A 17,426-nucleotide genomic window follows, 5' to 3' on the forward strand; every position below is an offset into this window, starting at 1 on the left:
GCCAGGTCGCAGTTGCAAATGAGAACTTGTTCTCAACTAGCCTACCTGGTTAAATAAAGGTGAAATAAATAAAACATATTTAAAAAATCCAGACCTCCATGGGTTGATACATTTGATTTCCTTTGATAATTTTTGTGTGATTTTGTTGTCAGCACATTCCACTATGTAAAGAAAAAAATATTTAATAAGAATATTTCATTCATTCAGATCTAGGATGTGTTATTTTAGTGTTCCCTTTATTTTTTTTACCCCTTCAACTTAGTGGATTTGGCTATTTCAGCCACACCTGCTGCTAACAGGTGTACAGAATCGAGAACACCGCCATGCAATCTCCATAGACAAACATTGCCAGTAGAATTAATGGCCTTACTGAAGAGCTCAGTGACTTTTAACGTGGCACCATCATAGGATGCCACCTTTCCAACAAGTCATTGCCCCGGTCAAATGTAAGTGCTATTATTGTGAAGTGGAAACGTCTAGGAGCGACAACGGCTCAGCCGCGAAGTGGTAGGCCACCCGAGCTCACAGAACGGGACCGCCTGTCCTCGGTTGCAACACTCACTACCAAGTTTCAAAATGCCTCTGGAAGCAAAGGCAGCACAATAACTGTTCGTCGGGAGCTTCATGAAATGGAGCTCCCGACGAACAGCTGCAACCCCAACGAACACCTTTGGGATGAATTGGAACGCCGACTGCGAGCCAGGCCTAATCACCCAACATCAGTGCCCAACCTCACTAATGCTCTTGTGGCTGAATGGAAGCAAGTCCCTGCACCAATGTTCCAACATCTAGTAAAAAGCCTTCCCAGAAGAATGGAGGCTGTTATAGCAGCAAAGGGGGGGACCAACTCCACTTTTGGTCATGTTGTGTATCTCTGCTCTGATCAGTCAAACAGAGACTGGCCAGGTTTACTCTCAGGGTGTCGGTATACTACACTATACTTTTCTGTGGCCACGGTTGGTGCAGGAGGTTGTAAAGTTGGTTGTGGGTAGAGGATACATCATTTGATCTATGGCATCTAGTTACTGTGTAAGCCCTGGCTCTTGCTTGATTACAGCAAGGACGTAGCCCTAGTTAGTTGGTCCTTGGTTAGTGTAACCAGTAACACTATGATCAAATTTAGGCACATTTAACACATCATTATGTTCCTGGAAATGTAATCCTAATGTTTTTCATTTTCATAATTTAAACTGAAGAGGTGGTACTGTAGCATATTCATGCATACAGATATTTTAATTGCATTTAAAAATGAGCTATTTTGAGGTAAGTAGGAATGCTCTGGAACACTTAAGAGGGATATGCATGATGTATAATAAAAGACAAAGCACATCATAATCTTTGTGTGGTTAAAAAAAGGAAAGAGGGAAATACAAAGAGAGGCATCCTCTGTTCCTGAAAAGCTTAAGGGATCACTCCTCCTGTCCTGTCAGATACTTTCCTCCTTCTCTCTCTCTCTCCCTCCCTCTATCCAGGATGGTTGCCCATCTCTGTGCCAGGATTATTCCTGTTGGGCCTGTTACTTTTCACTCCCTCTGCCAGGATCTCTGGGGCTGTTACGTTTTACTCCCTGTGCCAGGATCTCTGGTGCTGTTACTTCTCACTTCCTCATCAAAGTGTGGGAGTGTGAAAGCAAAACATTGATATCAAACTTCTACAACATCCAAGATCCAATAAGACATTTGACTGCAAACCACAGCTGCGCCATAATGTATTACCTATATCTGTACGTAATATAGACCCACTACTGTAACTACTATTTCGACCCAGTTTTACAACATCTGAAAAATACATAGCTGCAGCATATTACTGTATACCTGCACCACTGTAAAGCACAGCCTCCATACGTAATACAGCTAGATGCTACAACAGCCTGCCATCGCCCAAAACAGGAACTGTACTGATAAGCCACTACCAATTTCTATCTCCCTGTTGCAACGCCAGACATTTTTCTGACATTGGCCTCAGTTTCACCCTGCTGCGTCCCGACCCCGCACTTCCATTATGTTTCCTCAGAGCAAGCAACTTCCATAAGGCTGTCACATATCAGTCAGGGAGAAGGGGGATGAAGGGAGGAGGAGCGAGACGGGGGAGCGATGATACATCTAAGTGCAGCGACTAGAGCCTAGCTCCCATCTAATGAACAGTCTAAACCCCCTGCCTAGTCCTAACAACCGTCTACGAGCATCAGGGACTAGGGCACGATAAGGACTTAAGTCTTGTCACCTCGTCCAGCATTGATCAAACCAGGCTTTGTGACGTGTCATCAGACCTTCCCGACAACATCCAGCAAGCTTAATAATCTCATATATTTCCTTCCTTTCCTCTGACATCCCATGCAGGCCCTGACAGTCATTCAAGATAAGCCAAAAGCCTTCTGACAGTATAGAGAGCATATATAAAACACATAAATAATATGTGCTGCCATTTTGGCACCGGGAGTCAATGGAGCAAGAGATTCTGTTTCTCCATTTCTGTTTAAGTGAATTCTCACAATCAAATCTGGTAACAAATCCTGACACGATTAAAAGAAAAACTATTTTAAAGCAATGCACCTCATCGTAAAAGGCATTGAAAACCTCTATAGAATGTCACATTGAAGTCACCAGCAAAGATGAAATTATGTGAGGCACCCTGCTTTATAAATGTGTTTTGAAACAAACACCAAGAACAGTTGGCATATACAGTATTAATCTCAGAAACCCAAAACTAAAATCTTGAGTAAATGCATCAGAGCCAAACCATGGGCCAAATGTCCCCTCCAATTCCAAGATTTGAAAATATGCAAACACCTGCTAAATTGTAATTTGTCCAAATGATCAGTGAGAAATTCCTCATTAATCGTTACATACCACAGTCTGTTGACATACCATCCTATGTCACGTGTATCTGTCCACTAAATATGAATACAGTATTAGCATGTTACAGTAGCTACAATAAATCAGATGAGTAAACTATCAATATTTAAAAACATCTTCTAAAATCACCCATCCACAGCCAATCTACTGTACAGTGGCATTATCTCAGTGACAGAATTACCCACTGCCCAGCTATAGATTATAGACCTCTGTTTTCTGTCTGATCCTCTGCCACCCTATCCAGTCTCTATCCAGCCTGACTATAACGACAGAACCTGTGGCTAAACCCAATCAATTACCGCTGTGTACAATTCATGACTAACTTCCCTCTGAGAACCATGATTCAGTTCATCTCTGTTGTGTTTTAATTAAACACAATCGCAGCACACTGACTGGCTGCTGCTGTCGATGCTGTGTCTGTGGAGTCTCCCTCAGGATGCAATTCTCTTTCAACAGACTGATAATAGAATATGACATTGGTGGAGATGTTCTGTTATTCTTCACTCTCAGTATTGCTCTGTGTCCTAAGATAACTGATAGTGACCTGAAAAGCTTCTCATTGCCTGAAGTCTTCATATTTTAAAAAGCATTTAGAGATTTGATTTCGTCAAACAATGATAACTGAAGTGAATTATTAACATTATGCCTACACATTTTAGGGGTGTTAATTTCATGGAAATGTCATGTTTATGTTTGTTGTTAATATGGAATGATTGTATAGATTCAATGATGTTGCTTAATATACAGACAGCTTACAGTTGAAAATCAAGGACAACACTCTTCTTTATGACAACGAATTGCAACTGTAAGCGGTATATTAAGCAACAACATTAAATATACAGAATCATTGAAAACTGTAAAGGAAGTAATATGTTGAATAAATGCACCACTTCTTACAATAAACGATAGTTGGTGTCTTGAAAACTTGCTGCTCTTGAATTTAAAAAATGGTCAACTGAGAACAAATAGACTCAAATGCAAAACTGAGTTTAAATGTATTTGGCTAAGGTGTATGTAAACTTCCAACTTCAACTATATATAAAGACCCCCAAAGACACATCCCTGCTCTCACAGTCTCCAGGGAAGTTGATTACTACAGTTTGTGTTAAAGACAAGATTTTCTACTCTAGCTTTTACTAAACCTGGAAGTCCCGTCAGGTCGATAGACACCATTACGAAGGAGACCTGTTCCCAATAGTACAGTGTTAGTGAAAGAACAAATAGGGTACGTACCTATGCTGTACACTACACAGTTGTTCTTGCCATCTTCTGCTGCCAGCCAGGTGATGTCCTGAAGCCACCTGGGACCACCAGTCAGAACCATTGGGACAGGCCGCTTTGGGGACAGGGCACTCTGAAGGACAGGAAAGACGTTGGCGGTAAGTTAGCATTTTGCTGTCTAAAAACCTGTGATCACTCATTCATCAATCAGGCCTGTGGCTCTTATGGAAAGTTTTCATAGTCTTTTTCACAGTTGACCTAACAGTGAGATTGAAGGATGGCATGTGTGGTGTGTGTGGTGGGGAGTGTCTTATGGGGTACAGCCCAGGCCTAGACCGTCACTCGAATTTGTCCTCAGTGACAATGGGGTTACGGGGCTCTTTTGAATTTTCTTGTCCTTCAGGGTGCTTTAGAATCCTGAAGAGAGTTCGGATGGAGAAGAAGGAGAAGGGAGGAGAGCTGCTTTAGAAGTGATCTTTAGACACATTGTACCTCCCTATCTGTACCATCGACGCTGCCTCCTGAAGACTGGCAGGGAAGGGAAGGGAAAGAATCTAAAGAATTGGTGTGCGTTTCAAAAGAGTGACCCAGGTCTACAGATCACAATGCAGGGATAAATGATTGTGTCAATATCTTGGACTATATTTCACTTACTGCCTAGTTCAGATATGGTATGTAATTTCTCATAAAGAGTGGTTTAATGTGCTTTCAAAGAGACATAGACATAATACCACTGCTTGACACATTACTCTCTGTCTAAATGTAAGTGTTCCTAATCTGTAACAAGTTGACCCTCTCCTCTGAGCTAAACAGCAATGCTGGGCATCCTTGAAGTGAAGTGAACTTATCTATATCCAACTGTGTGTACTGTAGAGACTCTGAGTGCATCCGAAATGGCACTCTATTCCCTATATAGTGCACTTCTTTTGACAATGGCATATTGAATGTGCATAAGTGCATGTAGTGCATGTAATTAAAAATAACACATTTAATGTATTTCTATGGAAGAGGGTGCCATTTCAGACACAGCCTCTGCCATGGTTTTAGGAACCTTGTCGTTAAATGAAAATCAATATAACAACAAGTTGACTCCCATTACAAGATAACCATCATTGATTTTTAGTTTTTCTAGACTTTGGCCGACTGTTCAATCTAACGTGAACTTTCAACCGCTAGATTAGGATCACAGTGAGTGGATCAGGTCAGGACATAAGTTCCAATGTATCTCTGTGAGCTGATCTCTACCTCATGTTCAGCAACAGGCTGGTATACCATCAATGACTGCTTCTAGAAGAAGGAAGAAGGGGTCTGTTCCCATACAACCCAGATCACACTGGTTTTAAAGCTACATTCTGGGATTCAAAAAAGAACAAAATGGTAGTGACAGAGTATACTATATCAAGAATTGAAATGATCATTAAACGCATTCCCAGATTCCAGGCTGTAGCTTTAAGTATCTAAGTATTCTGCATACATACAAGGTAAAGGGGGATACCTAGTCAGTTGTACAATTGAATGCATTTAACTCATCCTGAGCCATTGTGACTGAATGTATCACACCCAGCTGATGCATAGATTTGTATGTCATTAGATGATGACATGGATCTGCAGGCAGCTGTCCACTTTAGACAATAAGATGAGCAAGATATATCATATCGATAACAGCTATACGTAAAATCATGTGAATTATAGTGTCCCTAAGGAACATTTTTAGCCAGTATTTTAACAAAAGATTTGGCTATATTCAACCATGGAAGAAAGAGCTCTCTAAATTTGTTCTCAGACATTTTATTTAATTATAGCATTAATCTTTCATTAGCCTAATAGGCCAGAAATCTGCATTTCTGCTGAATGCTGCCATTTTTCTTCTCCCTCATCTCTTCAGTCACCTGGTTGGCTAATTTGACAGGGTTTTGTCGTAGGGCCCTGGCACTGCACCGTGCGTGGGAGATGAGAGGCAGGGGTGAGGGACACTTATCAGGCCTCAGCAGCAGTAGGGGCTTGCCATCTCATGGTCAGACTGGGCTGTTTTTTTGCAGGGAGGTTGTCCTCAACATAGCTAGAATGTTGACTTCAATATGTCATTCTAGCTTCTCACTACTTATCCAGGGAAAGGTCATGGTTCCGTTTTTTTAACAGCAACTGGATATAGGTCTTCCATGTTTCTTCTTCTATTCACTGAGAGGCAACGCGGAACGAGGGAGAGCACAGTTTGTTGTTTTGAAAGTCACTGAAAAAGTGTTCTATTGAAAAAGTTTGATCAATCTGCCGTCCTTAACACAATGGAAAAATCGAATCATTTTTTATTGATATAGCATGGGAGACCAAGAAAAACAAATTGATACAATTTAAGGCCATGTGGCAAACAATAATGCAGGCACTAGGGATGAGGTTGTGAGCATGCAGGTCTGGGCAGAGGAGATTGTTGTTGTTTGTGTACGTCTGTAAGTTGTTGTTCGTATATATGTATGTTTGTATTTGGTGTAAAGAATAAAAAATAAAAAATAAAATATATATATATATATATATATACACACACACACACAGTGGGGCAAAAAAGTATTTAGTCAGCCACCAATTGTGCAAGTACTCCCACTTAAAAAGATGAGAGGCCTGTAATTTTCATCATAGGTACACTTCAACTATGACAGACAAAGATGAGAAAAAAATCCAGAAAATCACATTGTAGGATATTTAATGAATTTATTTGCCAATTATGGTGGAAAATAAGCATTTGGTCAATAACAAAAGTTTATCTCAATACTTTATATACCCTTTGTTGGCAATGGCAGAGGTCAAATGTTTTCTGTAAGTCTTCACAAGGTTTTCACACACTGTTGCTGGTATTTTGGCCCATTCCTCCATGCAGATCTCCTATAGAGCAGTGATGTTTTGGGGCTGTTGCGGGGCAACACGGACTTTCAACTCCCGCCAAAGATTTTCTATGGGGTTGAGATCTGGAGACTGGCTAGGCCACTCCAGTACCTTGAAATGCTTCTTACGAAGCCACTCCTTCGTTGCCCGGGCTGTGTGTTTGGAATCATTGTCATGCTGAAAGACCCAGCCATGTTTCATCATCAATGCCCTTGCTGATGGAAGGAGGTTTTCACTCAAAATCTCACGATACATGGCCCCATTCATTCTTTCCTTTACACGGATCAGTCGTCCTGGTCCCTTTGCAGAAAAACAGCCCCAAAGCATGATGCTTCCACCCCCATGCTTCACAGTAGGTATGGTGTTCTTTGGATGCAATTCAGCATTCTTTGTCCTCCAAACACGACGAGTTGAGTTTTTACCAAAAAGTTCTATTTTGGTTTCATCTGACCATATGACATTCTCCTAATCTTCTTCTGGATCATCCAAATGCTCCCTAGCAAACTTCAGACGGGCCTGGACATGTACTGGCTTAAGCAGGGGGACAAGTCTGGCACTGCAGGATTTGAGTCCCTAGCGGCGTAGTGTGTTACTGATGGTAGGCTTTGTTAATTTGGTCCCAGCTCTCTGCAGGTCATTCACTAGGTCCCCCCGTGTGGTTCTGGGATTTTTGCTCACCGTTCTTGTGATCATTTTGACCCCACGGGGTGAGATCTTGCGTGGAGCCCCAGACCGAGGGAGATTATCAGTGGTCTTGTATGTCTTCCATTTCCTAATAATTGCTCCCACAGTTGATTTCTCCAAACCAAGCTGCTTACCTATTGCAGATTCAGTCTTCCCAGCCTGGTTTAGGTCTACAATTTTGTTTCTGGTGTCCTTTGACAGCTCTTTGGTCTTGGCCATAGTGGAGTTTGGAGTGTGACTGTTTGAGGTTGTGGACAGGTGTCTTTTATACTGATAACAAGTTCAATCAAACAGGTGCCATTAATACAGGTAACGAGTGGAGGACAGAGGAGCCTCTTAAAGAAGAAGTTACAGGTCTGTGAGAGCCAGAAATCTTGCTTATTTGTAGGTGACCAAATAGTTATTTTCCACCATAATTTGCAAATAAATTCATAAAAAATCCTACAATGTGATTTTCTGGATTATTTTCCCTCATTTGGTCTGTCAGAGTTGAAGTGTGCCTATGATGAAAATTACAGGCCTCTCATCTTTTTAAATGGGAGAACTTGCACAATTGGTGGCTGACTAAATACTTTTTTGCCCCACTGTATATATATATACAGTGGGGCAAAAAAGTATTTAGTCAGCCACCAATTTAATCAGCCACCCACTGGGGAGCCAGGCCCATCCAATCAGAATGAGTTTTTCCCCACAAAAAGGTTTTATTACAGACATAAATACTCCTCAGCATCACACAGCCTGCGACACGGTTATCCCTTGTGGCTGGGGCCACAGATTGTCCCAGGCTTGTGGCTGTCAAATCCCTTCTGTGTCTTGCTGTTTCCATCTGCCCTGCAACCTGCCCTGTCTGGAACTGCATGGAGTACCAGTGTTGACCTACGTTGCTACCATGACATCCAAAACCAAAGCCTGTTGGAGTAACGGAAAAGACAGTGTTTCTCTATCACAGGTGATGGATCTTTTAAACAAGCAGTTCTTACAACAACAGGAAAATAACTTGAAGAGCTTTGTCCAAATACTGATGAACTCAACTAATAAAATAATGGATGATCTGACCAGAGAGGTCCAGGACATTAAGAACAATTTGCAGTTCTCCCAAGGAGAGGTGGATGTCCTGAAAGAGACTTGCAGCAATATGACACCTAACTGTAAGTCCATGCGAGATGACATCAGCACTGTCTGTGAATCATTATTAACAATACCTGGGAAAACAGACTATCTACAGGGACAATCCAGGAGTCATAACATCATTGTGGATGGCATACCAGAGTCTTCACATGAGAACTAAGCCGAGTCTGAGGAGAAAGTATGAAAATTGATCACTGAAAAGCTCCAGATGGACCATAGGAAGATTGAGGTGGAAACCCTGTAACCAGCCCAGGTGAAAGACCCAGGCCGATACTGATCAAGTTCCTAGGGTTTAAGGACAAAATGTCTGTCCTGTAAAAAGCCAAGAACTTGAGAGGAACCAACATCATCCTCAACGAGGACTACTCAGAAACTGTGCACCAGAGGCGGAAATAACTTATCCCAGCCATGAAAGCTGCCAGAGAGCAGTGGGACATTGCTAACATCCACTACGACAGACTAATTATCCACCCGACCTCCCAAAAGACTGGGAGAAGAGAGAGAGCCTAGCTTCCGGGTCAGTAGCTTTAGCCCCACATCACAAACATACACCAACTGACACTCACATATGCCTGTTTGACTGATTCTATTAGTCAAACAATGTTCTTTCTAGGGAGTTTTTCCCAGCCACCATGCTTCTAGATCAGCATTGCTTGCTGTTTGGGGTTTTAGGCTGGGGCTCATTCATTATCTGGATAATTTGTGTGCAATGCTTGATAATGTGTGTGACGAACATCTTCAGGCTAAGGTCTATTTTTCTCCACTTCCTGTCTGACTGACTTGCCCAAAGTACTCAAGTACCTGTTACTCAGGCCCAGAAGCCAGGATATGCATAGAATTGGTGCCATTGGATAGAAAACACTTTGAAGTTTGTAGAAATGTTAAAATAATGTATGAGACTATAACACAGTTGATACAGTAGGAGAAAAGCAAAGAAAAACCAACCTGAAAACCTTTTTTTTGAGATCCCATGCTCTTACACTGAAAAGCTGTGGGGCATATGCAATTCCAGCTCCCAGATTTCAATTCCTCTTGCTTCCACTAGATGTCAACAATCTTTGTTCAAGGTTCCAGACATGTTTCTTCCCAAACGAGGAAGAATTTTGAGTTTTAGTACTGGGAGTCAGAGTTGGAAATCAGTCTGTGGGTGAGCGCGACGAAGCGCACCTGCTAAATTTGCTTTCCTATTGAACATACTTCTTTCCGTATTAAATATTATTGTTTAATTACATTTTAGGGTACCCGATGATTAACTAGAAATGCATTTTGACTTGTCTTAACAAAGTTGAGGGGTAGCTTTTAAGATTCCTTTCTCTGCATGTTGAACGAGTGGATTACTCAAATCGATGGCGATAAACTGACTGTTTGGGATATAAAGAAGGATTTTATCTAACAAGACAACCATGCATGTTGTAGCTGGGTCCCTTTGGATTGTAAATCAGAGGAAGAATTTCAAAAAACAACTGAATATTTAATCGCTATTTCTAATTTAATGAAGCCTGTGCTGGTTGAAAAATATTTTGATATGGGGCTCCATCTGTTGAGTGTAGGGGGCAGTATTTTGATGTTTGGATGAAAAACATACCCAAATGAAATAGCCTATTTCTCAGGGCCAGAAGCTAGAATATGCATATAATTGTCAGATTAGGATAGAAAACACTCTAAAGTTTCCAAAACTGTAAAAATATTGTCTGTGAGTATAACAGAACTGATATTGCAGGCGAAAACCTGAGGAAAATCCAACAAGGAAGTGCCTAAGAGAAACAAATCTCCCTGTTCCATTGCATGCCGTCCCTCCATTTAAAGGGATATCAACCAGATTCCTTTCCCTATGGCTTCCACGTGGTGTGAACAGTCTTTAGACATAGTTTCAGGCTTTTATTCTGAAAAATGAGTGAGAAGGATCACATCGTGTCAGTGGATGGCTGGGTGCCAGCAGAGTTTTGCATGTGCAACAGCTTGGAGCAGACATTTTCTCTCTCTCTCCTATTGAAAAAGCTACTGTCCGGTTGAAACATTTATTGTGAAAACAACCTGAGTATTGATTATAAAAAACATTTGACATGTTTCTACGAACTTTACGGATACTATTTTCTACTACTATTTTCGTCTGCCCCGTCGTGACCGCTCGAGCCTGTGGATTTCTGAACAAAACGCGCCAACCAAATGGAGGTATTTTGAATATAAAAAGATATAAAAATAATCTTTATTGAACAAAAGGAACAGTTATTTATTGTGTAACTGGGTCTCATGAGTGCAAACATCCGAAGATCATCAAATGTAAGCGATTCATTTTATTGCTTTCTGACTTTCGTGACCAATCTACTTTGCTGCTAGCTGTTTGTAATGTTTTGTCTGCTGAGAGAGATGTTCTAACATAAACGCTTGGATAGCTTTTGCTGTAAAGCTTTTTTGAAATCTGACACACAAGGTGGATTAACAACAAGCTAAGCTGTGTTTTGTTATATTGCACTTGTGATTTCTACTCAGAACCCTGATGGTCATAGGGTTCGTGTGACAAAGGACGGAACCCCAGCAAGTCACATGGGGCCTGAGGCACTGGGCAAAGAACCAGCGGATCACAGGTGAGCCACTCCCTCGCCCATCAATACTCCCCTTAGACAGTCAGGTGACACGCCTGTGCGGGAACCCGCAGTCCTCGCAGACAAGCCCCTTGTCTTTTCACGCTGCAGGCGTCTGTCCAAGCCACCAAAAATACTTAATCTGTAGGTTTCCAATTCGGGATTGTTGACAGACAGAGATATTTTTTTTTAAATAGGAAAAGTGAAGAGACTATCAAAATGTGTTGATACCTGAAAAAAGCTAAACTGTTCATGTTGGAAATTATTACTAAGTTTGTTTTGTTCGTGAATTGGCAGCTCCTGTTCTATTTTATAAAAGGGAAGACGTAATGGGTGTAAGATGATAGTGATGCCATCTGGTGGTAAATGTTAATTACTGCAACTCCAGTGTTTTACCGGTGTGCTTGAGATACCCGGATTTATTGCAATGTACTGAACTTCTTTCAGGTGTTTTCTGATCAGCTTCTCACTTCTTTTGTTTCTCCAGTTGTCAGCTCTACCACACACTGTTTACATACTCATTTGTGGCCCCCAAATAAAAAATGACAGTTGGAACTCCACAGCAGAAAATACATGATTCTAGTTGCTAGGCTGCCAGTTACAGTGCCTTTAGCTTGAGGTTTGCCTGCGCCTTTATCCACAGGGAATACAACAATTATAGCTAATATCTGAAAGAATTATATGGATTTAATATTTGTCAAATTATTGAGCATGTCCTTAAAACTAAAATAAGTATCAGAAAATGCATATCATTAGAAAATGCTATATTCTGATATGGACCTCATTCAAGAGCATTGTACGTGGTGAGAAAATGTACAATACCGTCAGTATTTGTCATCAAATAAAGTACATGAGATGTCCAAAAAGGCCTATCTCAGAATATCTAATGAGTCAGTATCCGGTCTGATATCTGGAGGAAATCCCAAAATTATGTGCATGAAAGAAAAATATGAATCTCATATTTGTGAAATGATTGAGCATGTGATGAAAACACAGAAATGCATTAGGAATTGTCCTTATCTTCAGCATATCGAAAATATTTGGATATGGACCGCAGCCAAAAGAAGCTTATCTGGAATCAATATACACTATATATACAAAAGTATGTGGACACCCCTTCATATTAGTGGATTTGGCTATTTCAGCCACACATGTTGCTGACAGGTGTATAAAATCGAGCACACAGCCATGCAATCTCCATAGTCAAATATTGGCAGTAGAATGGCCTTATTGAAGAGCTCAGTGGCTTTCAAAGTGGCATCGTCATAGCATGCCACCTTTCCAACAAGTCAGTTCCTTAAATTTCTGCCCTGCTAGAGCTGCCCAGGTCAACTGTAAGTGCTGTTTTTGTGAAGTGGAAACGTCTAGGAGCAACAACGGCTCAGCCGCAAAGTGGTAGGCCACGCAAGCTCACAGAATGGGACAGCTCACAGAAGTGCGTAGCATGTAAAAATAGTCTGTCTTCGGTTGCAACATTCACTACTGAGTTCCAAACTGCCTCTGGAAGCAACGGCAGCACAAGAACTGTTCGTCAGGAGTTTCATGAAAATTTCATGAAGCTCCCGACGAATGGGTTTGCATGGCCGAATGGGTTTCCATGGCCGAGTAGCCGCAAACAAGCCTAAAATCACTATGTGCAATGCCAGCCGTCGGCTGAATGGGTGTGTCATGACGTTGGCCTGGGGGTTGGTTTATGACAGTCATAAATACCTCTTACCCCCCTTTTCCGCTCTCTACCCCTACTATGGTTACATTTGCAAAACCCCTTGGTTAACATAGAGATTCTGGGAATGTCAGAATGTGGGGGGAAATGAAATATATTCTGGTAATCCGAACAATTGAACATATGCAGTGGTACTTAATGAATATGATGTCAGTTCGGTTGTCATCTGAGCCACTCTCATCAATGATAAGATGACAAACTCCACAGTGGAAAGTCTATACATCAGTTATCAGATTCACATGGAATTGTCTTTCAATTTAAATGTTTGAATATGAAATTATTTGTGATGGGATGAAATGGGATTTTAGCTTCTAAAATGTGAGATGTGGGTTTTCATAAATTAGAGCTGCTCACTCAGTGGCCCGCCCACGTGAAGAGACAGAGGTTGTAAACTATGACACACACCCCTTTTCTCCCTTCCTATATAAGCTCTTGACGACAACATAACTTCCTGTTCCGCTGATGTGAGATGACGATCCCATGTCAGAATGGTTCAGATAATAACTACAGAACGAAGCCAACATCAGCGTGAGCTTTGGTTGCGAATGGTATGAACCTTGAACTCTTATTCACGACAGAAGTGATACCTCCTAGCCGTTGAGTTAGCGACCGCAGCTGCAAACACAGGTTAGGAAGGAACCGACAGAGTATCCCATCTACCACACAATGACTTTACTACAACTTATCCAAGTGACCACCAGAAACATTCTTCAAAGGACAGAGGACTCGGTTTGGCAACACGGTCTCCCATCTACCACCAACCTACTGAAGCGCAGCTCAGAGTAAATATTTATTGCATTTTCCTTTTCCAAATAAGATACTGTATTTACGATAGCACAGCTTCGCCTCCGTTCCAGTGTCCCGCTCTTTCACTCAAACCCAGCCCCTTTTCCTTTGTGTAACAACCTGTCATATCTGTTCCGCCCGCTAGGGACGTTTCCCATGATGTAAAGAATTATCCAGGTATAATAAATTCTTTGTATATGTTATTCTGTGTGATTAGTTAGGTATTTAGTAAATAAATAATTAAACCCAATTTTGTATTGCTGATTCAACTTGTTGGCCAGGATTCTTGCAGATAACCAAGAATTTACAACTTTCAGATGAGACTGAAGTAAGATGACGATTAATGTTGACTGCTATTGATGTAAAATATTGCTAAATCTTTAAGAGTTTATTCGGAAGATAACAGCTCTATAAATATTATTTTGTGGTGCCCGACTCTCTAGTTAATTACATTTACCTGATTAGCTCAATCAGGTGATATTAATTACGGAGAAAGTATTTTATAGAATAGCATGTCATAGCAATTAATCTGGCATAGCCAAAGACACGACAGGTGTATAGCTCGCTGTCATTGGACTCTGGAGAAGTGAAGAATCACGCTTCACCATATGGCAGTCCGACGGACGAATCTAAGTTTGGCGGATGCAAGAGGAACGCTACCAGCACCAATGCATAGTACCACTGTAGAGTTTGATGGAGGAGGAATATGATGGTCTGGGGCTGTTTTTCATGGTTTCGCTATGCCCCTTAGTTCCAGTGAAGGGAAATCTTAATGCGACAGCATACAATGACATTATAGACGATTCTGTGCTTCCAACTTTGTGGCAACAGTTTGGGGAAGGCCCTTTCCTGTTTCAGCATGACAATGCCCCCGTGCACAAAGCGAGGTCCATACAGAAATGGTTTGTCGAGATCGGTGTCGAAGAACATGACTGGCCTGCACAGAGCCTTGACATCAACCCAATCGAAGACCTTTGGGATGAATTGGAATGCCGACATTGAGCCAGGCCTAATCGCCCAACATCAGTGCCCGACCTCACTAATGCTTGTGGCTGAATGGAAGTCCCCACAGCAATGTTCCCACAAATAGTGGAAACCCTTCCCAGAAGAGTCTAGACTGTTATAGCACCCATGATTTTGGAATTAGATGTTCAACGAGCAGGTGTCCACATACTTTTGGTCATGTAGTGTAGCTTCATATCTTCACAAAACACAGATGTTTGATGTATACAGTCAGTATGTGTCAACGTTAAGAGAGAAAATAGGATGTCACATCTCTTATGATATTGAATGTCCATGTGTGATATTCAGACGAATCCTAATATCATCCTAATATATATCCTATATCCTAATATCATATTTGTCTAAAAGGCACATCTGGATTCAGAATTTGTCAGAATATGGTGCATATCCACAAAACTGAAAACATGCATTGGAAATGGTCTGTATTCTCTAGAACATTAAAACACTTGTCATGTAAAGATATCCCCTGATATGGACCCTTTTCGCCCTGAGCAGTACCTGTAATCTGGTTCAGGTTATTAATAAACCTACCAGGGTGTTTATAAACAGTACAGGAACTATATCATATACATGTATTGATTACATTTTTACCAGTGCTACAGAACTCTGCTCAAAGCTATATCCATACCCATTGGATGTACTGACCATAGTGTAATGGCCCAGTGGTGATTTTAGCATGTGAGTCTTGGTGGAGCAAAAAAATATATATGTAAAAAGTGGGATGCAATACAAGCAAAGCCACAACCTAACACAACACTAAACAATACAATAATTGGAGTATAATATTGACAAACGGGGCCTACATAAAGCTGTCCCAACAGCAGTCCCACCATCTTACCACTGCTACACCTGGCTATCAGCAGAGTTTTGTCTGGCAGCCAAACAGTTCATTTGGCTCATTTACTGCGTTTTAGAAAAACATAACCGATTTGGCTGACTTGCTAAAACAAATGTGGTTTTGTAATGACATTTGATATGTACAAACTATGGCATAATGGGACAACAAGCGGATGAGAGGCAATCCATAATTTCGATTAAGACATTAATGAGTGAACTAGGACGGACGTAGTCAATATAACTATTTGTTTAGCACTTTTGAAATGTACAGCGACAGAATTCAGAACATGGTCCGTTCTTACAGTGTTCTCCCTGTACACCAAGTCAGAACTGTAGGATAAATAAAGGGGGGCCTATAAGTAGACAATGAAAGCTCTTACAAAATTTGATGATTACAATTCTATAAAACAGGTTATAGGCTACATGTGCACCATCAAGTCAGAACAGTTGGCAAAATTAAGAGGGGTAAATAGACCAAATTATTAGGGTGTGGCACATGGGCTACTAGCAGCTTACTACACAACATACACTTAGTATTACTTTCTTAGCTACAGTATATATATATCTCCCTGTCATACTACGTCATTTATGCAGCAGCATAGAAGACATTTTTGGACTCACCTTGTTGTGCTGTGCTCACTTGAACAGGAAGGTGGCATGGCGGTCCATCATGGGCAAATTTTGTCATCAAAGTCTTGAATTCTCTGGATTTATGGTACTTTCAAGACAACTGGGAACTCAGAAAAAAACAAAGTCGAATCATAATGACGTCATTGGTCTTCAGGTTGTAGCTCTAGAAAGAGGCCCGAGTTCCCGATTTACAATTCAGAGTTGGATGACTGTTCAAAACCTGTTTCCTAGTCGGAGCTCGTTTTTCCCAGAATTCCCAGTCTCTTGAACTCACTGAAGTCAAGTTTTCACAGTTCTGAGTTAACAGTTGTTTTGAGCACGGCACAAATCATTTTATATTTGGAAAAGGGACACTTAATCCCAGATTTGGGACCACACAGCCACTCCACTGAATAGCATGCTAGTGATTGCTTTGCAATGCTTGCAGTTAGCCACTGTCACTGATTCCTTCCAATTGTCAACCACTCATTGTTGAATTCATAATCGAACCCACAAATGCTGATGCTCCAGATACTCAACTAGTCTAAAGAAGCACAGTTTTATTGCTTCTTTAATCAGGACAACAGTTTTCAGCTGTGCTAACATAATTGCAAAAGGGTTTTCTAATGATCAATTAGCCTTTTAAAATTATAAACTTGGATTAGCTAACACAACGTGCCATTGGAACACAGGAGTGATGGTTGCTGATAATGGGCCTCTGTATGCCTATGGAGATATTCCATTAAAAATCTGCCGTGTCCAGCTACAATAGTCATTAACAACATTAACAATGTCTACACTGTATTTGATCAATTTGATGTTATTTCAATGAACAAAAAAAAGTGTTTTTCTTTCAAAAACAAGGACATTTCTAAGTGACCCCAAACTTTAGAAAGGTAGTGTGTGTGTTCTGGCTTTTCAACCTCTCCCATATCATGGATTCAGAGCTATCTAATAGAACACAGAGGGTTTTCTTCTCTAATGTTCAACATGTAAAGTGTGGTGTACCACAGGACTACTCTCTTGTGCCTCTACTCTTTTCTATTTTCACTAATGACCTGCCACTAGCATTAAACAAAGCCTGTGTGTCTATGTACGTTGATG

At 41.0% G+C, this 17,426-nt stretch overlaps 1 protein-coding gene across 1 annotated transcript in view; it reads right to left on the minus strand.

The window, feature by feature from the left end:
- Positions 1-17,426, minus strand: part of LOC112264961 (zinc finger protein ZFPM2-like) — a 113,750-nt gene that overhangs the window by 34,610 nt on the left and 61,714 nt on the right. The window contains exon 5 of the mRNA XM_024441897.1: positions 4,089-4,209. Within this exon, the coding sequence (XP_024297665.1) occupies positions 4,089-4,209 (121 nt within the window). The remainder of the gene's footprint in view (positions 1-4,088; positions 4,210-17,426) is intronic.

Source organism: Oncorhynchus tshawytscha, linkage group LG13 (genome assembly GCF_018296145.1).
Source record: "Oncorhynchus tshawytscha isolate Ot180627B linkage group LG13, Otsh_v2.0, whole genome shotgun sequence".
In the NCBI taxonomy this organism is placed as follows: domain Eukaryota; kingdom Metazoa; phylum Chordata; class Actinopteri; order Salmoniformes; family Salmonidae; genus Oncorhynchus; species Oncorhynchus tshawytscha.